The sequence below is a fragment of the Hyperoodon ampullatus genome (assembly GCF_949752795.1).
Source record: "Hyperoodon ampullatus genome assembly, chromosome: 1".
Lineage (NCBI taxonomy): Eukaryota > Metazoa > Chordata > Mammalia > Artiodactyla > Ziphiidae > Hyperoodon > Hyperoodon ampullatus.
In genome coordinates this window covers 44,119,140-44,142,970 of record NC_136914.1, presented here as the reverse complement: position 1 = coordinate 44,142,970, position 23,831 = coordinate 44,119,140, and the positions used below count along the sequence as shown (strand labels likewise).

Genomic DNA, 23,831 nt, shown 5'->3' with positions numbered 1-23,831 from the left:
AATATGCTCGTTTGCTCAAGAATATCTAATGTTGATCTGGGAACAAATAGTGAGCTCTTACAGTTGCAGCTTTAACCTTGCCAATCACAGACTTCCTGTAAGTGCACTGCAGTTATTTGGAACCTTTTCTGGGTTGGCGTTGACATTCTTTTGCTAGATTACATTTATGCATTAGTACCATCTGTGCCTGCTGTACCTTCTGTGAGTGAGCCCTGGCCAAATGACTGGCATTTATCTGAAAGTGGCAAGAGAGAGAGAGGGAGAGAGAGAGGGAGTAAAAGTGAAAGAAAGAGAGAGAGGGAGAATGAGAGAGATCCTAGAGCATTTATTCTACTCACTGTTGGCACAAGTGCAATTTAGGAAAAGATAAAATATTTGCAGCTGGTGTCCCTGACTTCAACCCTTATAAAGTTAAGCCTACTCATTTGCTTTCTCTTAAAAAAAAATTATATATATATATATATATATATATAAAATAGCTATTTACTTTCAGCCTGTGATATGCAAACGAGGTTAAAACCAAGTATTTAAATAAGGAAATACAAAAAAGCACATTTGCAAAATTTTCGAGTTGAGAAAAATTATGTACAATTTGAATATATGAACACTTCTTCTATGACAGAGAATATACATAATGTAAGTTTGGTTTTGTTGATTAGATTTGGTAGACTGCTTGAATTGAACTCCATTTTGGTAAATGTGTTGAAATCAAGACTTAAGAATATTACAGTGATATGTAGGAAGAGTATGGAACATATAATCAGTGTACTGAATTTATTCTGTAGAATCTTTCTGAGAGTATATCATTTTAAACTGTATGGCATTGAAAAATAGATCAGCAACTTTCATGCCTAAAACACACTTTAGAGCTGTAAATGGAAGTAAATAGATAAATAATTATCTGATCAGTAAAAATAGATGTGGAAGAGTCCCAGCTCATTTAAACTATTATCTGTTTTTACCTTATACCTACTTTCAGCGGACTTAGTTATCTGGTTTCCATACCTGTGGCAAATTAGAAGCCTTACAGTAGAGATGGGGGCAGGGGCTGCGAAAGGTGGATATATCACAGTAATGAGAGGAAGGAGTTGCAAGGAAGAGAATGAGAAAACTGATGGACACAAGGCTCAGACAAACACTGCAATCGGACTTGTTTAATGTAAGAAGAAGCAGCTTCACATTCCCTAGAATGCCCTAAGGACATTGCTGGACTACATTCTGGTATAATCATCGATATTCATCATTATGAAGCTTTGTCTTGGATATGAGAACATGGGCAGACAACTTGGTGTAGGAAGATAGAAATGTGAGTATGTTATTGAAAAGAGTTCCATCCTAAATGGAAAGTAACTAGAGCTTTAGGATTTAATGTAGTTGATCCACACCTATCCTTACATACTAGTTTGTATTGTGCAGGTGCTAAAGATCTGAGTTCATTTTCTATGGTCATAAATATGTAAGGTCTCTCTCATATAAGTTCCTTTTGAAAAATTTATAATTCTTTTCATAACGTTCTTCAGATTCAATTTATAAGGTATTTAATTTCTGAATTCTCACTGGATTTAAGTTTCATAAATGTAGGCATTTTCCCTATATTCCCATCCAGTAATATTTCATCATCTCTATTGTAATTTTAGAAGATCTATACATATATACAAAATACAGAATTTTATTAGTGCTTTAGTGGTGATGATTATGGGTGTTAGAGGTTGACTCTCCTGGGTCTGGAGCTGCTGTTTACTTGCAATGAACTTTTAAGTAAAGGATTTGCCTTCTCCAAGCATCAGTTTCCTCATCTATAAATTCAGGATATTAATATCTGCCACATAGGAGTGATGATTAAATAACCCCAGTGCTTACAAAGTCCGTAGAAAAGCACTTGGTAAATAAGGACTAAATTGTATAATGGTTAGTCATAATTCTCATTGCTGTTGTTGTCAGAAAACTGTTGGTTATATTCATGTGGAATATAGTTGGTTATGGTTCAAATTATATTTTTAAAAGTGATTGTAACTGGTTTCTCTGCTTTACTATTTTATGGATATTTAACCATGTATCAGTTTGGAAAGGTCTTCAGAATCACAGTGGTATTGCAAAGTTAACACTAGGAGAAAGAAATGCCATAGTAGTTGCTCCGGTCCGAGGCACTGGGTCCTGTCTCATTTGGAGAAATTAGTGGTGGCAGCAACGTGAAGGACAACTAATGAAAACTTTTATTATTTCATTAACAGTTAGAATCTTTATATTTTTGTCTTTGATGGCCGAGTCTGTGAGCCCAATGGTTGTCACCTATGTCCAGCAGATGGTAGGCAAATAGGGGAGAAGGGCCAACTTGAATGGCTGAGGGAACAGAACAGAAGCTAGGGGAAAACCAGCAGCACCTTTGTCTCCCAGTCTCAATTACGAGGATAATTGTTCCACTCTGAATTACTTATTCCCAACTATTGCATATAGTCAAGACTTTGTTAGCACTCTACTGGGATTCAGATAGTAATATATACAAAATTCAATTCTTGCAAAAATACTAAGCAATAATTATTTTTTTCATGCCATCATTAAAACGCATTGACTATCATGACAGATAAAATAATTATGATAAATATATACATAGATAACCACATATTAGTAATGTATAATAAAAGTCTGTTATATCTTTTAAAGTAAATTAATAAATATTTTTATTTAAACATATCTTCCATAATATTCCTAACAATTATTACTGGTCTATGAGAACTTTTTGATTTTTTTTTTCCTTTTTGTGGTACACGGGCCTCCCACTGTTGTGGCCTCTCCCGTTGCGGAGCACAGGCTCCAGACGCGCAGGCTCAGCAGCCATGGCTCACAGGCCCAGCCGCTCCGCGGCATGTGGGATCTACCTGGACCGGGGCATGAACCCGTGTACCCTTTATCGGAAGGTGGACTCTCAACCACTGTGACACCAGGGAAGCCCCTTGATTTTTTATATCTTGAATTCATCTATCACTATAATCTATAAATTATGGTAATAATTCAGTTGATTTTTAAATCCTGTAAATAATAATTCTTTATTGTGGTAAAATATGTATAACATAAGATTTACAGTTTTAACCATTTTTAGGGGTAAAATTCAGTACCATGAAGTACATTGACATTGTTGTGTAGCCGTCACCACTGTTCATCTCCAGAACTTTTTCAACACTCTAAACTGAAACTGTGTACCTATTAAACAATAATTCCCCATTCTCCCTTCCCCCTAGCCTCTGGTAACCATACTTCTTCTTCTGTCTCTATGAATTTGACTATTTTAGGTACCACATAAAAGTGGAATCATACAATACTTGTCCTTTTTTGTCAGTCTTATTTCACTTAGCAAAGTGTTTTTAAGGTTCATGCATATTGTAGCTTGTATCAAAATGTCATTCTTTTTCAGCCTGAGTAATATTCCACTGTATGTATATACCATATTTGTTTATTCATTCATCTGTGGATGGACATTTGGGTTGTTTCTACCTTTTGGCTATTGTGAATAGTGCCACTGTCAACATGGGTGTACAAATATCTCTTTGACTCTCTACCGTCAATTCTTTAGGGTACATATGCAGTGGATCCACATGATAATTCTATCTTTAATTTTTAAAGGAGCTGCCATACTATCTTCCACAATGCACCATTTTACATATCTCTCAGCAATGCATAAGGATTCCAATTTCTCTACCTCCTTTCCAACACTTGCTATTTTCTGTTTGTTTGATAATAGCTATCCTAAGAGGTGTGAAGTGGGATAATGACAGTTTTGTTTTTTAGCTTCTACTTTTCCACTTATTTTTTCCTGCTTGTAAACAGGTGGCATGTACTCCCAACTCAGGCATTTTGCTTAGCATAAGAATAAAAAGACAAAAGACTTATAAGTTGTGGTAACCTCACAGCACCTTTCCATATAAGAAACACAGTTGAACTTCTTAGTTCATTTAAAAATATCTACAGACATGTTATGTTTAGCTGTCTCCACATTTGCTGAAATTGAAATATTTTAAAAATAAAATTGTTACTTTCACATGCAAGTCTTTACAGATCTTTAAAAATTCTCATTTTCCTTTCTAAGCTTAAAATCAAATCTCTTTTTGCTTCAGTATGGCAACAGTCTCACTCATCTTTGCAGCCACATAAGCTAAAACTTCTAGATGGAAGTTGACATGTGGTTTGTAAAATGATAAGGTTGTAACTACAACCTTCGGACATCAAGTTAGACACACTCCTAGCTCACTGATGACATGGTTTAATAAACATTTTTTTAATAGACATGATTGGGATTGCTATGTTTTGGTAACAAATATTCTGGTTAACTAAATCCCCTCAAACACATGCACAAGAAAATATGAATGATAAATAGATGATTAATTCTTAAATAAATTGTATTCAAATTCTCGTTTAAAAATATTGGTTGATTTATTCAACACATATCAATCATTGTTAATTCAGCAGACCTTTGTCCATCTTGAAAGTTTTCCAAAACCATAATTTTGAATCAATTTTAAGTCTACAGTTCTCCCAAGGTAAAGAACATAGGACATTGAAGTGATTGTTTAAGAACACAGTGATTGGTGGTAAATTGTAAGATCATTTTGTTAGGTAAAATTTGTCTTTTTCTCATAAAAGTGAAAAGCAACCAAAGAAAAATGCTTTAAAATTTCTTCTTGTCTAGATAGCTGCTGAAGGATGTTAAATTTTTCTTTGCTCAGTACTGACTTCTTCATGGACATCACCTCTGTAATAATGCAGTTAAGTGGATAGATGGAAGTTGTTAACACTGGTAGTACTCATTGGTTGCTGCTAATTAACTTATTCAGTGGCTGATCTGTAAAGGTGTTATTTTTAATATTGCTCAATAAGAAAATGACCCCAAGTCACACAAAGGGAAGGACTCTCTTGATCTAATCCTTTTAAAATCTGGGATGAATTTTGTAGAACCTGAACAATGAGATATCAACTGTGGAAATTCTAAGTCTTGAAGGTTAGTATGATTCTAGCAAAGAGATTATATTTTTGTTGATTCTGAGTCTCAATAACTGGTATGATTTGAAATTACTATAAAGTAAAATTTGTGCCCGGATTTCAGATTTGCTTTTTTTCTTATTTCCATATGCTCTGTCTTAAACATATGTTAAGTTGTATATTTAAAGCTAGAAGTACCAAAAACCCACATAAAAATATGTTTTCTTCATTATCAAAGGCTTCAATGCCATCATCATTTAGAAAAAAAGAGAAACAGTGAATATAATTTAAGTCTGTAAAACAGACTTTTACTAGCACCATATAGGAGGAACATCTGGCTTTCTTTTTGCAAGGTGCATTGATGTTGTCAGTAGAGACTGAATAAAAATGCTGATATGATTGTCCAGGTTTGGGGTTTGCCAATACAAGCATATTTCATTCATTCAGTCTTCTCTAAGTTCTAAAGATAGGTATTGACTTTGAAGAAAGAGTACAATGATATATATTTAGAATGACTCATCTTCCTCGTTTAAATCTAAAAATGTGCTGCTGCAGTTGGATTTTTCTCAGGGATGCCATTCAAACCACACATTACATTGTCATCTCACATAGCCTTTCTATTTGTAATGGTGGGATGGTAGGTTAGAGTATGACAGCTCAGCACAGCTTTCATTGTGCTGTTGTACGGATGCATGACTACCAGCGCCTCTCTTTTGTTTCAGTTAAAGAAACATGGCAAGGTTTTGGGATTGAATGTTCATTGTCATATTTTAAAAGTGTGACAGAGACTGAACTTAAAGAAAGCAAGCTTTATGAACACTAGATTTTTTGCAGTTGCAAAAGGCAGTTTCTTGCCTTTTCCTTTCATGTTCCTGACTCTGAAGAATGTTCTGTTTACCAGTCCTGCCATAGAATGAATACTTTTCTAATAATCTCTTACCAACAGAAGAACAACTCCAATAATGCATTGAAGATTAAAGACTTTCTCATTAATTTTAAATAAGTAGTAACTGTAATTGATTTATCAAGTCATATTTTATTCTTTTAAAGAATGATTTCATTCTTTTCAAGCCCAAATCTCTACTTGTTGATAAAGAGTTCAGTATCAACTAAATATTAAACTTTCACATTTGTCAGCAAGTGTCATCAATTTTAAGAGGGTTTTAAAAATATGTGTTTTGGGAAACCTGCATGAATTTTGCTGTATTGTTTTCAAATCTAATGTTAGTAATCAGAAAATATAGAATAATTCCTCCTGATACATAACTTGGTCTCTGGAATTTTTATTGACACACGTAGAGATAGTAAGTGATATGCCACTTGTGTGAAGAAACACCATGTTTCTTCAAATACTGGTTTCTTTGACAGGGAATAACAGAGTCATAAGGGAAAATAAACACCCACAAAATCAATTAATTAATTGGGCACTGATTTACTATTTCAGTACTTCATGACATGTTTACATGTGGTTAGGTTACTCGTGATGACCACTTCTTGCTTGTCAAACATGTGTTGTATTTAGATCTAAGAATAATAATGGACTCAGAATACATACTTTTATCTTCTCTGCCTGCTGGAGGTTTCAAGCCTGAAGCAGACCTCACTTCCTACCATCTGCTCTCTATTTAAAATTGATATCATGTTCAGTTCCTCCCTCATGCCTACTTGTTTTCCAGCTTAGAACACTTCTATCCTCCAGTTCAGCCATTTCCCTATTATGCCTAGCATTGGGCTGACATATAGGAAAGGAGACCTCTAGGACTGCTTGAATATCCATGTCACAAAATAAGCCAGGAAGACTTTTGCCCTGGAACGATTGCCACTATTGCTTAATTACAAGTCAGTTAGCAAAAACTGAAGTGTAGTTTTATAGTTTTGTGTTTATATGTGTAGGCAAGTGAACCACTGTCTTTTATTTTATAGCTTACTACTCATCATGTAGTTAGACTGAACTATCTCAATATTCATATAAATATCTATTATGAATATCAATTACATGTTTTAGAGAGACGTTAGCTGCATAGATCAAATTTAGTATTTCAAACCCAGTAGTTATCATTAATTCAGAAAATATGTTTAAACACAAACTGTAGGGTGAACACTGTCCTAAGCATTTACAAAATCATAATGAAAAAAACGATCATGGAACTAATAGTTGGGAAAGAAGATAGAGTTTAAACAAATACTTAAGATTTTTTTTTGTTAAAAAAATTTAAAAGATTTGTTATACTGCTGAACAAATTTTGCTATCATCTGAATCTAATTATATTTTGTAGTAGGATATTAGGCTAATTATATTATTTTTAACTTAGAAAATCATTTTGTCTTTGAATATCAGAATTTGTTTTTCTGAGCTAACTGAAAATTTATTTCTATATTCACATCTGTCTATCTATATATCTTCCTATCTATTTATCTATTTGTCTTATCAATATCTATCTACCTATCTACATATCCAACCATACGTAAATCATCTATTTACCCTAACACAAGACCCAATACCTGACTTGTAGATAGACCTAAACTCCAGTTTCTGGATCTGGGATTTATGTTGAATAATTACATGTAGACAATCAAATGGAAATTAAATAATCAAATCCAACCATTTTTAATTGTTTGACTCTTAAATGTACATGTCTTCAGCATTTTTGAGTTCTATGGCCAAAGAAGCAAACTGTCATTTGTATATAGAGGTAACTTATTACACATGAATAAGTAATTAGTATTCTGAAACACTATCACAATCATGTTTGTCTACTTATTTGAATGTATCTATATGTTTATCTGTGTATAAATGTTTAAATTTTGAAAGTCTATTCTTTCCATTTGAGGGAGATAATTTCTCTAGAGATGGTTTAATATTACCTCAATTATTTTAAGAGTCAGTCTTGTTAGTTGAGTTGTTATTTAGGCTAGGAATGTCTGTATTGGTCAAGGGACAAAATTCATGTTTAATTTCTTTTCATAGTGAGAAAAGCAAGGGATTCCCACTAAGTGCCATTGTATACTCATTGATAAATGAAGTGACATCTGGGTCACAGTGGCATCTATCTTTGCAATATAAATCCCTGTGGCTATATATGAAAGGCACGTTCAGACTTGCATGTACACATAAAAGCAGGGATAGTCTTTATGCTGTTATTGACCTAATTTTAGTATAAAGGATTTAAGGTGCTGCTTGAAGTTTTGTTCTCCTTGGTATAAATTTAGCAGTAATTGTAATCATTTGCCTGCTGCTCTAGCAGTTTAGAATGTAGAAGTGTAATGTGAAGAATTTTAATCCACATTACTTATGTGTTATAGAAAAGCATATATCATCTGATATCATACATCTAAATATTAGTCTGTAATAAATACTCAAAATGAAATCCTGACTTTGGGGATTTGTATGTCATTATTAAATATAAAAATGAGTGCAGCAATTGTTTAAAATTGGTTTTACCAAATGTAATAAAAATACCTAAAGCATACACATATATATGGAATTTAAGAAAAAAAAAATGTCATGAAGAACCTAGGGGTAAAACAGGAATAAAGACACAGACCTACTAGAGAATGGACTTGAGGATATGGGGAGGGGCAAGGGTAAGCTGTGACAAAGCAAGAGAGAGGCATGGACATATATACACTACCAAACGTAAAATAGATAGCTAGTGGGAAGCAGCCGCATAGCACAGGGAGATCAGCTCGGTGCTTTGTGACCACCTAGGGTGGGGGGGGGGGATAGGGAGGGTGGGAGGGAGGGAGACACAAGAGGGAAGAGATATGGGAACATATGTATACGTATAACTGATTCACTTTGTTATAAAGCAGAAACTAACACACCATTGTAAAACAATTATACTCCAATAAAGATATTAAAAAATATACCTAAAGCATAAATTTGTTGTGCAAAAGTTGAATACATATGCATGTCTTACATTAGGACTGAATACCTGGAATGAGTTCACTAAATACTTGCTGTGCTGAAAGAAAACAGCATCACAGTAACTAATTTTCCAGATAAAGCATTAGGTAGATTTTTAATAATTTTTTTCATTTATAATCTAGAAAGTTATCTATAATTACCCTTCAAAATGAAGCTTTAAAAACTGTACATTTCTTTAAGGTATTTTTAATTGGTATTATCCATCAAGTATTAATTTTAAAACTTAAATTGAAGTTTTTAATATTTGTTTTTCTTTGAAAGAGGCTCTTAAATGATTGGTCTTAGCCTCAAATTAACTGGGAATTTGGCTCTCTGACAAATGACCCAAAGAGCTGTGAATACTTTTAAGTAGAGATAGCTAATGAAATCATGTGCAGGCTGAGTTCATCAACATGTTTTTAGGTATTAATTTTTTTTTAACCAGACAAAAAACACTGTTTTAGAGTCCCAAAAGTGAGGATTTAATTCTTAGAAGCTAAACTTAGGTAGAGAGAAATCATTGCATTCCTAGGATCGTATACATTAGTAAAATGTCTCAATAAATGTTTTTCAGTGATAATGATGTATAAGCATTCAGTGTTTCTCTTTAAATGTGCCTAAAGCAGTTTGATAAGACAAATAAATATCTCAATGCCTAATTTCCTAGGAAAAAGACAAATGAATTGCATGTAAAAGTTTTGCTCTCTGATGTTAACAACTGAGGTTAAAATTTTAAGTCTAGAAATACTCAAGTGAAAATTAATATTTTCATGCATCATTCTTCCACACTGAGTCAACTAATTTATTCTATATATGTCCCACCTGATTGAAGAGTAGTGATATAATAAACCTTTCATTTGGATTTGTCTCACATTTATCTAAATACATAATTCAAATATGGATTAAGTAATAATTAAATAATTAATATGGATTAATTTTTATCTAAGTTAGCCATTATTTGACAGAATGTTTCGAGCTTGGGTTTTTATTCTGATTGTCTGTTGAGTGTGTGTGGGAGAGAGAGACTGAGAGAAAGTTTGTGTGTGTGTGTGTGTGTGTGTGTGTTGGCCTTAAGTACTTCAAAGAGTAAATCACTTAACATCTTATCTCAGTCTTCTGTGAAAGAGATGAGAAGGGATCCAGATGTTTACTTTTAGTAACTTGGCTTTTAAAAAAGAATTTATAACAGCTACTGCTACAAGGTTTTGCATCATAGGCTCTCTGCTTCCTGTCTGACTTTATCTTCCACTTTCTTCATTGCTCAGTCTGCTCCTGCCACACTATCTGGATTACTTGTCTACAGATATGTCAAAGACGCTTTCACCCCAGGGCCTTTGCACTTGTTGATTTCTCTACCAGAATTATTCTTTCCCAGATAGTCATAGTTTCATTGACCTCCTTATAATCTCTGCTCTATGCCACCTGAACATTTTTATAAACTTACAACACCTCCAGCACTGGCCTGCCACACACATGATCATATATACTGACATTCTCTACCCCCTTGCTGTGATTCAGAATCACCTTTTTCTTTTGGAATGGATTATTCATAAGTGATGCTGTGCACTGGGTAACACATCACACCGATTGTTCTACTATTTGTGATGCCAAGTTTGATCAGAGAAACCATATTGTAAAAGCCTGATTCATCATATTGATTATTATATATTTTTGACATGGTGCACGTTAGTCTTTGATAAATTTCTTTAGTTTTGGCATAATATGTCCCAGACTCATCTTTTACGTTTTCTGTTTCAAAAGTAGAATAAACCATTGAACTCCAAGGAACATTAGATGTTTTTAGTAGATAATGGTATTTAGAGAACACATTTGGATACTAGGGGTGCTAATTTTTATTGGGTTTTCATTGCTTCTAAGCATTTTCAGCAGGTAGAACTAGGAAATTCAATAGTTTGGAAAAAATCATGAGTTAATGGTATACTTTTTTTTTTTTTTTTTTTTTCTTTTACGGTACGCAGGCCTCTCACTGTTGTGGCCTCTCCTGTTGTGGAGCACAGGCTCTGGATGCACAGGCTCAGTGGCCATGGCTCACGGGCCTAGCCGCTCCATGGCATGTGGGATCTTCCTGGACCGGGGCACAAACCCGTGTCCCCTGCATTGGCAGGTGGACTCTCAACCACTACGCCACCAGGGAAGCCCTATGGTATACTTTTAATTCTGATTTAGCATTAAAGGATCTTAATGGTGAATGTTTTTGAATTTATACTTGTATCCCTTTTCTCTTACATGAAAAATCTTGGCCTTACCAATATTAAAATACTTATTTGCTCTATCCTATAATATATATAGGTACAAATTAATAATAAAATAGTATTAGTAAAATTAAGACTAATGAATGAAATAAAACATTTTTTGCTGGTCTCTTTATCCTTAAATTATATTCTGTAGTTGGTATACAAACATAATACTGTGTTAAGTCACTCGAAGTAGTTCTTTTGTCAATGTGGTTATGTATCCAGTTCATTTGTTTCAATTTATTTCCAGTTCTTTTGTCTACTGTATTTTATTTCTATCTGTCCTACCCATTCTTTGTTCTTCTGTTTCTCCTTTTCTGCTCTCTTTTGGATTAATATAATTTTTTTTTTGTAATCTATTCCATCCCCTCTATTATCTCTTTAAACTATACCTCTGTGCTCTTTTTCAGTGGTTGCTCTAGAGATAACAATATGCTTCTTTAACTTTTCACAGTCTACAATAGTATACTAGCTTAAAATAATATATAATTATTACCATGGCCTAACTTCCATTTACCCCTCTATTTCTATGTGCTCTTATTATCATATGTTGTAGTCTACATAAGATATAAATTCAATAATATATTTTTCCTAATTTTGATATTATTATTTTTGTAATCAGTGTCATAAGGAAATTTTCTTTTATATATTTATATTTCATTTTTATGCACATATTTACTTATGTTTCTCTGTATTTCTTCCTGCACATCTAGGCTTCCATCTAGTGTCTTTTCCTTCAGTTTCAAGAACTTCATTTAGCACTCATGGTTGTTGAAGCCTGTTGCAGATAAATTATGTCAGGTTTTGCTTGTCTTAAAATGTCTTTATTTTGCTTACCTTCTTGAGTGGTGTTTTCTCTGGATACGGAAGTTTAGGTTGACTTTTTTCCTCCCAATTTAGCATTTGAGAGAGTTCCACTGTCTTGTATTTTCCATTGTTTCTGATAAAAAGTTGGCTGTCATACTTACAGTTGTTTTCTCTGTACAGAATATCTTCAGCTGGGGGATGATGAGGGACAGAGAGGTATACTCCTAGGATTTTCTTTGGCTTTCATAAGTTTTATTATATGTTCCCTGATAAGGTTTTCTATGTATTTATCCTGCTTAAGGTCATTACGTTTCTTTGATCTGTAGGTTTATGCATTTCATCAATTCTAGGAAATACTTAGCCATTATTTTTTTCAAAATTTTCTTCCCCATTCTTTCTTCTCTCCTCTGGGACACCAGTTACTCATGTGACAGACCATTAGATATTGTCCCACTGGTCTCAGATTCTCTTTAGTTATTTGTTTCTTTGTTTTTCAATTTGAACAATTTCTATTCTCCTACCTTCAAATTCAGTGAGTTTTCCTTCTGCTATGTTCATTATATTTTTACATGAATCAAAAACATTCTTTATATCTGGTATTACATTTTTGTCTCTAGTTTTTCTATTTTGTTCTTATTCAAAGTTTCTGTGGAAATTCAGTATATTTTTATGCACGCTGTCCACCTTTCTCATTGAATTTTTAACATTTTTATCATAGTTATTTTAAAGTCCTTTTTTATTAATTGCAGATTTGCCTATATTAACTGTATTTTCCATTGATTATGGGTTATATTCTCCTGCTTCTTTGTGTGTACCATAATTTGTGATTTTATGCTGGACACTGTCATAAAAAATAGAGACTAATCTAGGGGGCTTCCCTGGTGGCGCAGTGGTTGAGAGTCCGCCTGCCGATGCAGGGGACACGGGTTCGTGCCCCGGTCTGGGAAAATCCCACATGCCGCGGAGCGGCTGGGCCCGTGAGCCATGGCCATTGGGCCTGCGCGTCCAGAGCCTGTGCTCCGCAACGGGAGAGGTCACAACAGTGAGAGGCCCACATACCGCAAAAAAAAAAAAAAAAAAAAAAAAATAGAGACTAATCTAGATAATATTTACTTCTAGAAAGATGTGTACTCTTCCTCTGTCATGTTGCTAATCTGTGGTTGAGCTGGGTCTTGGTTTGTTGCCAACTTCATTATTTTTAGTTCACTACTGCTTTCCAAAATTTTGAGAGTAAGATCAGGGATTTTCTTTTAACAGAGCTCTCTTTCTTTACCTTTTCCTGTCTCTGTCTCTGACTCTCTCTCCTTTACAACCCACCTATGTGCTTCTTGGTTGCAAGGGAGTTCTCTTTGCTATTCAGCTACAAGGACCATATCTTCCTTATGCCCACCAACCACCACTTTCTGTACTTTGAGAGACCTGTTTCCATATTGATTTCCTGCCTATAGTCTTTGACTGGCCCTGTTCCTTGCACTCTCAGAAGGCCCCATGAGTCTTGGAGAGCTCTTTCTCAGTTCTCTTCCTCCCAGGTTTCAACAGGCTACTGACATGTGGTTCAAGAAGGCCCTGTGTCCCTCAGGCTATTTTTCTCGTTCCTCTTGCCATTCCCCAAATCTTCAATAGGCTGCTTCCTTTCCCTTAGGGAAGGCCCCATGTGTCTTTGAAAAGGTAATTATTTCACTACCCTCCTGCTTTTCTCCCTAGCCTTCAGTTGACTATTTCTTTAGTCTCAAGGAAAATGTCATGTATTATATAGGGGTCTCTCTCAGCTTTCCTGCTATGTCTCCAGCTTTTGGGAGGGTTCTGCCTTGCACTTAGTGAAGGCAATTTTAGCCTTCATATCTTACTATTATGAAGCATGAGTTAGATGTTTCATTAAATGCGAAATATATGCCTGAATCTCAAAAAAATAAAGGTACATAGCTATTTGCAAAATAAATATTAACAGTATGTATATAGTCACTAACATTTTTCAGATGCCATAAGAGAATGAAGAGGAAAAAAATTTGAAGGTGAATTTATCAGGCAAACTCAGTACTTCCCTTCATGACATTAAATGAATATCCATATGGTGTGTTGTCCCCACTGTAAGGTGGAACATTTATAGGTTGAGCTTCCGTTAGAAAAAAGTATATGGAACTTATATTTCAGCTCAAAATATTTCAGTTTTTTTTTTAAAGCAGAGGATAACACAGATTCTTTTATATATTATATATGTATATATATATATGTATATATATTTCTCTTTGTGTGTGTATATGTATGTACATATGTATATGTTTGTATATGTATATATTGCTGATAGTTGCACATAGTCCTATTATACTGTTAGTATTAAATATGTAAGGACTACTAACTTGTCTTTTTACTAAAAAAAATGAGGTAAACCTTTCAAGAATTTCTGACATTCAGAGAGAGAGAGAGAATAGTAGGTGCCTTCTCTTCACTCTGTACCTCCAGTTGCTACAGGAAATCTTCACTCAAAGAGCCTATTGTGTTTTCAAGTCAACATTCTTTCCTGATACTTGAGATTTCCTGGACCTCTTGAATTGTCTTGTGTTTGTTTCCTTGTGTATCTTTGCTTTGTATACAATTTTAAATTTGAATCACTGTTCACTGTTGCACAAAGCATGAAGGTTTAGTAAACTCTTTTTTAAAGTGGAGATATAAATAAATCAGCTATCTGTGTTTGAAAACTCTAAACCAAAGTGCAGTTGTATGCTTCGGCTTGTCAATGGATATTTATGAGGTGAGCATAATACTATTACAGTTATAGCAGTGAAATATATCCTGTGCAGATAGCTAGTAAAGGAGCTTGCAAGTGTTAATGCCTGCAGAATTTTAATGCTCAAGAGATGGCAAATGTGGTACTTGCTCTGGCTAATGCTACTCTGGCCACAGTGAAAATGAATTGGCAAAATCAATTTTCAAATATTGCAACAGAGTTGGGGTCTATATACTTAACCAACAGCAAATATATTGGTTCCTACTGTTGTCTAGTTTTTATCTCTTGGTTTAGTTAACTGAAGAACAGTAACAGCACTGGACATTTTTATTTTGGGCACCAACTTTCCACTCTTACTCTTAGGTCTCTTATTATGAGACCTAAGAGAAGGTATTGCCAACAATGAAACGTCAATTAACTTCTTACTCTAATAGATACTTGGTGTTGCCTGAAAATCACTTAAGTGGAGTTAAAACTGACAGGTTCTAATTGTGAGTTTAGCCTTTGTTATGACTAGAGTTCTGTTTGTGATGTATCCTTGGTATATTCTGTTCCTTCTTATACTGATGGAAGGTGAGTAATGGAGTAAAGCCTCTGCACAGACCACTGCTCTAAGAGATGGATTGGGATATAAATACATTTATAGTTTATAAAGAATCATATTGTGCTTATTTTTCCTAGCAGTCAAATAAAATGAAGTTAAGCTCTCAGTCTTTAGACGTAGGGGATTTATTCTTGCAGAAGAACTTTTGGGATTTTATGGAATAGTATAGTTTCAGCATGCTTTCATGTATAAGCTTCAAATTCATATTAATTATCTGTGTTAACTTAGTTAAGATTAAATTCAAATTAATCATTGTTTGACATCAGCTGTCTGAACAATACCTCAGTAAGTCCTACCAGAATAAGAAAAGACAGCAAAGAAGGGAATTAGACATTATATGATCTTTTGTATAAGGTAGAGGTTGAGGTAATACATTTGTTGGAGGGTTTTAAAGGTTTAGATGAGTGTGGAGTCTTTGTGAGTAAGAAAGTTGAGAATTAAGAAATATATATTAGTTTCCATTTACTTATACCTAATCTACCTGTAGAGAAATATTGAGAAAAAATATTCAATAAAAGTTAAGGATAAAAATAGAGAAATAATCATGGGCCAAAGTTAAGATAGCTATACCAGAAAATGTACACTAAGAGTAGCAATGCTTTTAGAACATGATGTAAATCTGAGCTTTTTGAAAGTCAAGGCACAAAGAGAAAGGTTAAGTTACGTAATTGGCATTATATAATAAAAGGGAAGCACATGAGCTTACCAGAAGTGACATGCTTTTTCCTAGCTAGCTCTGAACTCTCAGAATTGATCCCTTAATATCAACATCCTCAATAGCAATTTTCCAAACTACAAAATTCTCTGTATGTAACCAAAATTTATGTGAGTTCTAGGTATGACCAAAAGTTGAGGGGATAATGCTGTAATGTTGTCATAGATTTATTTAGGAAGATATTTCTAAAGGCAAGTAAAGAAACCAAGTCCAGTTATATTGACAGTTTACTGGTGATCTGGCTTCTCATAAGTATGAATAGCTTGAATAATAGGTATCAAACCACATTTTTAGGGTCAAGAAAAACAAAATATTATACTGAACTGCAATTTTAAAGGGTAGATGAGAGTGCATCTTCTTGGTTTGGACTAAGGGAGGCTTACATGTGCCTGCTTGCTCCATTCTTGTGCACCATTCCAGCCATAGTGGTCCCCGATGCACCTTGTAGAACCCCCAGGACTTCATGGACTATAATATGAAAAACAAAAAAAAACACTGACCTAGAGAAATCGATGTCTAGCATTTCACTTAGAACCTCACTTTCAAAGATAGTTTTGCCAACTGATCTGGAGAGAAAGGATTCAAAAATTATTATTGATAAGTGCCTGAGGTATAAATATTCTATGTTGTTGATTGAGTGCAGATATATATGTGTGTGTGTACATGTCTGTACATATATATATATATATATATATATATATATATACCCTAGATATTATGCATGTCACTAGAAAGTTTGATGTTGTATGAAAATTAAAGATTTACCTTATATTTTTATTTAAATATAGTCAACTCCAGTATGCACAGGTCTTGAAGTAGGCCACGTGTGCACATGTACACACACATGCATGCATGCATGCACACACACATACACTTTTTAAAATAAGATTGCTGATTGCAGCCTGGACAAATGCTTGAACAGGCATTTTATGAAAACTCTTAGAATTGTGTACCATAAAAATGAAAATGCTGACTGTGGATTATAAAATTTATTAATCAGTGGCTTCTGCCATACTCACGCACTCTTGAGTAGAACTGCATACACATGGGTTCATCAGGATATTAACTGTAAAAGACAACCTAGAGACAAGTAAATGAGTTGACCTATGGGAACAATGAATGCTGAAGAACTTTGGTATAGTTGGTAGATGGTGATGATTCCTGAGAGTAGTCAATTGGTTCCTGTAATGACTTTTAAAAACGTAAATGTAGATGTTTAGAAAAGGCTGCATTTTTGCTGATTGAATTTGGTCTTTGAAAATTTATTTTTAAGCTATCAAATATATAAATATACAGAAAAGATATAAAGTAGAATGTAAGAAATAGTATGCAATTCCACTACTCATAGCATGTTTGGTGTAGTCTCTTAGTCTTGTCTTTTACTCTTTCGATATACATTGCATAATTATAATTACATATATATACAAGTTGGCATTTTTTCACTTATCATTTCCCTACATCTTTAAATTTTTTTTAATTTCTGTTTTAATGGCTACATAACCGTTAGATTAATCATAATTTAATTATTTGCTGATTGTGAGACAGAAATAAATATAAATGTACTGATTATATTTTTCACATTATAAAAATCCCATGGTAAACATTTTGAAATCTTTGTCTAGATACGTTACTTTACAGATACTTTGCTGAATTCCCAACATGAAATTACTGAGTCAAGGAATATAAGCTTTTAAAGACTATTATTACATATGTTGCTTATATATAGTTTTTGCCAATTTGTATTTTCCCTAGCAATGCATGAGAGTTCTTTTCTTGCCACAGAAGCTCACTAATTAGGCAATGTTGCTCAATATAAGGTTGCATAATATGGTTTACATTCAATGGGAGGCAGTTTTATTCCTTTTTAACCATAATTTTTATTAGGCAAATAAAATGTCATACCTAGATTACAATACAATGATGTCAATTATTAATATATAAATAATTCTAATATTCTACAACTTATTTAAGTAGGTAAATATGCCAATAGTAATCTTGTTTATAGTTAATTTGCCTAGTTGTTTAATATGTTGAGAAGGTAAATTATAACCTGGTCAGTCATTATATGAATTACCACAATTTTTAAATTAATGTACTTTAAATGTACTTGGCTATAATCTAAAGTCAGTAGTTAAATTCTATTTGTTCTACCTAACTTTAATTTTTTTGATATTTAAGAAATTTTACTCCTAATCTCTATGTCATATAAAATGGATAAATTTTACAATTATTTCATTGCATCCAAGGAATTCTATATTCCCAAGGCAAAAGAATGACTACATACATCGTTCATTTTTAAACTAATGCAGTCCTAAGGATACTCATTTAATTCAATTTTACATTGGCTATATGTTCTTATTGTTGAAATTTATGACCTAGTGACTTTTACAGCATGATACCAAATTCAAGTTGGTTGAAGTGATTGCCTCATTGAATAAATAATATGGGCATTACCTAAAGCATCACGACAACAGTATACTTTGATTTTACCTATAATTTAGATGCATGATTAGAGCATGATTTTAAGTCAAGAAAATTATTTTTAAAAATTTAATTAAAAATTTGAAAATATAAAGAAAATTAATGTTATTTCTCCACATTAATAATTATGCTTTATATTACATGTTTTGTTATTCCCTAAACACTTATGCCACCTGAATTCAAATTTTTTTGAAGTATTTTGTAAAATATAAAGCAAACTTAATGTTACACATTTGTTTTAACTCTTGCTAGCAGAAATCTTGTGTTCATTGTTTTAGCATATTACAAGTTTAGTGGTTTATTTTAGAGACTATATAGTCCTGTTACCTGATACTAGTATTAAACTCTATATAGGGAGTAAAGTATTAAAATTATGTCTCTATGTATATTTCTGTATATTTAGGTTGCATTGAATGGTTTGTTTTTAACCTATTCAATTAACTTTTTAAAAATGTTCAGAGCTTGTATTATTTGTAATTAAAGTGAAATAGTCTCAGAAAAATAAACACTATTACTACTAATATTTTCCATTCTGTACCAGCCAATGATGAGTTGTATGCTCAAGTTATTTTACATTACTTTACTTGTTACCTTGATAACATACTTTTATTGTATAGGCATTGTAAGCACGAGGATATGGCAGACCTGTTAACCCTGTCATATCCCATTTCCTGTGAATAAAAATTGCTCTGCTGTGCTCTGGCCTAGACTGCTTGCCATGATATCAATGGCAGCCTAACATTCTTGACCTTAAACATAATTGGCATTATATTGATGGGTTTTGTAAGATAGTATTGAGCAGTATTCAAAGGGCCACAGACTCCTAATCACAGCCACTTGCAACCAGGGTATGTTGCCTTGATTTTAGAATGTTCTGGTAAGTGGATGGTAGCAGCTAGCATGAAATAATCCCCTGGGAGTAAGGTACCTGATGGAATACTAAATAAAAATTTCCTTTGGCCAATAGTTTCTTTTTTTCTTGATTATTCTTTATCTATCTTTTCTCTTTAGAACTACTCTTTTCTATTTTCTCCTTATTGTCTTCTCTCCTTTTCCACTGTTTTATTTTTCTCCTTTGTAATCTCTTTTTTCCTTCTCAAATTCATACTTTTACTATCTTCCCATTTTTAAGGTCTGGCTCCTCCCCCAGTAGAGGTCTGGTCATCACGTATTCATTCTTTTATATATCATCCATCCATCCACTTGTTTCTAAGTGAGTATTTATAACAAGTCTGCTCTATGTTAGACACTGTGCAATGACATCATAGAGGGGAGATGGATAATAACTATCTGCTTTTTAATTGCAAGTTTACTATGTGCCAGGTACTGTTCTAAGTGCTTTATAGATCTATATTAACAGACTTAATCTTTATAACAGTCCTAAGAATAGGTCCAATTTTTTTAAATTGTGATTAATCACTTATTTCTTATTTATTTATTTGTTTGTTTGTTTTTGGTTGTGCTGGGTCTTCATTGCTGCACGTGGGCTTTCTCTAGTTGTGGCGAGCAAGGACTACTCTTTGTTGTGGTACACGGGTTTCTCATTGCAGTGGCTTCTCTTGTTGCAGAGCATGGGCTCTAGGCATGCGGGCTTCAGTAGTTGTGGCATGTGGGCTCAGTAGTTGTGGCACATGGGCTCTAGAGCACAGGCTCAGTAGTTGTGGTGCATGGGCTTAGTTGCTCTGCGGCATGTGGGGTCTTCCCAGACCAGGGCTCCAACCTGTGTCCCCTGAAGTGGCAGGCAGATTCTTAACCACTGCGTCACCTGGGAAGTCATGAATAGGTCCAGTTTTTAATCCCCATTTTATTGATGAGGAAACCATAAGTTGTTCATGGTCACACGGTTAATAAATAACAGAGGGCTTCCCTGGTGGCACAGTGGTTGAGAGTCCGCCTGCCGATGCAGGGGACACGGGTTCGTGCCATGCTCTGGGAAGATCCCACATGCCGCAGAGCGGCTGGGCCCATGAGCCATGGCCTCTGGGCCTGCGCGTCTGGAGCCTGTGCTCCGCAATGGGAGAGGCCACAACAGTGAGAGGTCCGTGTACCGCAAAACAAAACAAAGCAAAACAATAAATAAAATAGTTGGGATACATATTCAGGCTTTGGAACTCTCAGAGTTAACCACTGTTACTTTTCCTATTGATCTTGAAGCAAACAATTATGGTGTCATGTAGTTTGGCTGTGGTAGAGATGAAATTTGGGGGAAGGAGCCCCATGACTGGGACAGCTGGGAAAGGCTTAACAGAGGAAGTAACTTTTGAATAGAACTCCTCTAAGTTACCAACTTCTAAATTCCTGTAAAATAAAACATTATCAGATCTTGATAAAAATGAAAAACACTGAGTCCATGATTAGGAGGTGAGGAGATGTTTGGTTGTTTTTGTCAATGTGTGTGCTAAAACACGGGGGTGTATATTGCATGTACCAGGGTTTTGGGGTACTTGAATCAACAGACATGCAGCAGCTGATGATTAATACTTAATCCCAAGCTTTGGAAGAGCTGAAGTAAGGACCTCAGGGTCAAAATCAATAGGGCTTTCTTCATTTGAGTTGCTAGGTCTTTAATTAAACTACACCAAATGAAATAGAAAATAATTTAGGTCTGGAATAATTTAGGTGTTGAAGTGATTTTGAGAATTCAGGTGAACCCTGAATTTCACTTTTTAAACCCTCCAATTGCATAAAATAAATGAATCAGTGTCACCAGATTAATCTGGTGTGTGGAACAGAAATGGTCTGAAAAAGAGCCTTATATCTAAATCTAGTTAATTAGTGATAAAATGCAAATAAAAGTAGAAATTCATGGTAACTTCTTTTCAAAATTATGCAGAAAAATAAAAACTTTTACTTTTTTGGTCCATAATAAATACACAAGAAAAGATGGCATTAATGCATATCTTTGTTGTCAAAATGTCATTCCTCATATATTTCCTCATATATTTGTTTGATTCTGGAAAATTGCCAGAAGATAATATTTTTAATATTCATCACTGTTTTAATATTCATAGTTAAAATCTATTTCTCATTGTATGTATAGTTATACTATCACACTGTCATGGCTTAGAAGGACTGATTTACTGATTTGCCCAAATATTTATTAATTATGTCATTTTCCTGCCCTCTGAAAAAAATTTTTAGAAAAGGGATATATCATGAGAATAACATTTTTTAATGTTTCCTTGGCACATGATGCCAAATGTAGCTAATCTGGAGAAGAGTATCTTTTCACTTAATATTCATTCTAAAAATCTTCTTTGAAGGTTCTAGGTAACATAAAAATACAGTCTGAGTACATGACCTATGACCATTGCATTACCAAGGAATTTTTAGCTCATTCTAAGGTAGTCTTCTCCATGCTTTTCTCCCACTTTCTTTTGCACAGATATTATTTGTAGACATTAGGAACAAAGTAAGTAATAAATTTGACAATTATAGTAATAATGTTACCTCCAAAATTATTAGAAGACAGATAATTTGATGAATATTTGCCTTTTAGGCAAGAGTAAATGTAAACTAGTTTGCTTTTATGCTTTTCTGTTTTTTCATTAATTTCTGAAATTTCCAAATTTGTTGAACAGTCACTTTTGAGAGGAAAATAGACCCAAATCGTGTTTTTACATTCCCGGCTTTCTTCTCCAACAATATTTGTTGTTCCTTTTGAATGTACCATGTACACTGGATGTACCAGATATTTGAAACAAATGTATTGTTCACATTTAGAGGGAAATAAAGAGAAGTTCTAAAATATGAAGTTAGATAGCAGATATTATGAGAAATAGGAAAATCTCAATAGGTTGATAATCTGGACCCTAAATTAGAAAGCAATATGCTACCTTTTGGCTTATTAAGGAATCTAGACATGATTTATATGGTACAAGACATCAGCAATGTCACACCAAGGAGAGGGAAGAAGGGGATCTTTTATTACTAATTGGAAACTTTATTTTCAACTAATTCTTAGATTATTTATAATTATATATGAAACAATGTGTTTCAACAAGCTTCATTGAACTGCTAAGGAATTGGAATGGCAAACTCTCTTTGGAAATGTGGAATGCAAATAAAGTCACCATTTATAGAGACCACATAATGGTGGTGTGCAGTTGTGAGAAATGATCAACAACAGTGGACAAGATTGCTAATAAATCTGTTGTAAAAGCCTATTATAAAATGGAATCACAAAGAGATGGCATCTCTTCCCTTTCTCCCTGACTTCTTATCCTCAATCTCTTACGACTTCTTAAATACACTTCTCCTGCATACATTTTAGAAGCACCAGTTTTATATCAGTTTTAAAAGCACCAGATTGTATAAATGGGACACTTCCATTTTAATACATTGTAGAAACATACAGGGTTGTGGCTTTGATATTTTTATTGCTCGGATAGTAATGCTATTCCTTAAATAGCAATAACAAAGTTCTGTTTTCCGTAGTGTTTTTTTCACTTTAATTTTACCATACCATTGTGAACTTGCTGTGGAAAAGATCTGAATGAACCATCATGCTTTGACCCAAAGAAAAAAACTTATGACTTCATGTTTCATCCTAACATTGACCTTACCTTGGGTAATCGTTTGTTATATCATAGTAGGAAAACTAGGTGTTTTCATGCTTTTTAAAGTAACTTCTCTATTTCAATAAGGATTTGTTTCTTTCCTAGGGCCGGTGCATAAACTTCTCTCGAGTTCCCTCTCAGTAAAAGGAAAGCAGGAAGACCAAGAAGTATGAAGATGGTACATCTTCACGATGCCGATTTCCAACCAAAAGAAAACAAAGTGCATTTCAGAAGTTTTTGGAAGAGCAGTTTTATTCCTCTCAGTCAGGAAATGTTTTCTCTGCCTTCTGCTTTGCTTGCATCAAACATTTTCAAACTCTTGTTCTGCCATCTACATGGGAATTGATGAAACTCAATGGTAACACATGATTCAGGACATTAAAAATAAAAAGGAACTTTAATGTACATGCTGTGGTTTATACAAGAAAGTTTTTTTGAATGTGTAAAAGAGGAAGAAACAAAAGCATGAAGATGATATCAAAAGAGGGAGCACAAAACAATTGGCCCTGGTGAAGCTTTAATGGAGAAAGGAGCATTTTACATGGAAACATGGCACTTGTGTGTTTACATGGCAAGCTTGTTAGCCAAATGCAGAGTATGAAATCTCCCACCAGGCTAAGCAAATAAAGGAGTCTATTGCCTTATAGCTGTGTCAGATCACAAAATCCTTCCAAGTCCTCTACCACGATGTGCCTTCCGGGAAGCTTCTGCCTGGAAAATCTTGTCATTCTAACACTGAAAAGTGCACATGTATGACAAAATGTAGACAGGATGCCTCAAGGTATCAGTAGCAAGCAAGATTTTGCC

The 23,831-nt window shown here is 34.0% G+C and overlaps 1 protein-coding gene across 1 annotated transcript in view; it reads left to right on the top strand.

The window, feature by feature from the left end:
• The window catches only part of ANTXR2 (ANTXR cell adhesion molecule 2), a gene marked incomplete at both ends in the record, with an annotated part of 141,577 nt that extends 118,197 nt beyond the window's left edge, over window positions 1-23,380 (top strand). Inside the window, one exon of the mRNA XM_079705053.1 lies at window positions 23,130-23,380. Within this exon, the coding sequence (XP_079561179.1) occupies window positions 23,130-23,168 (39 nt within the window). The remainder of the gene's footprint in view (window positions 1-23,129) is intronic.
• Window positions 23,381-23,831: the final 451 nt, after the last annotated feature.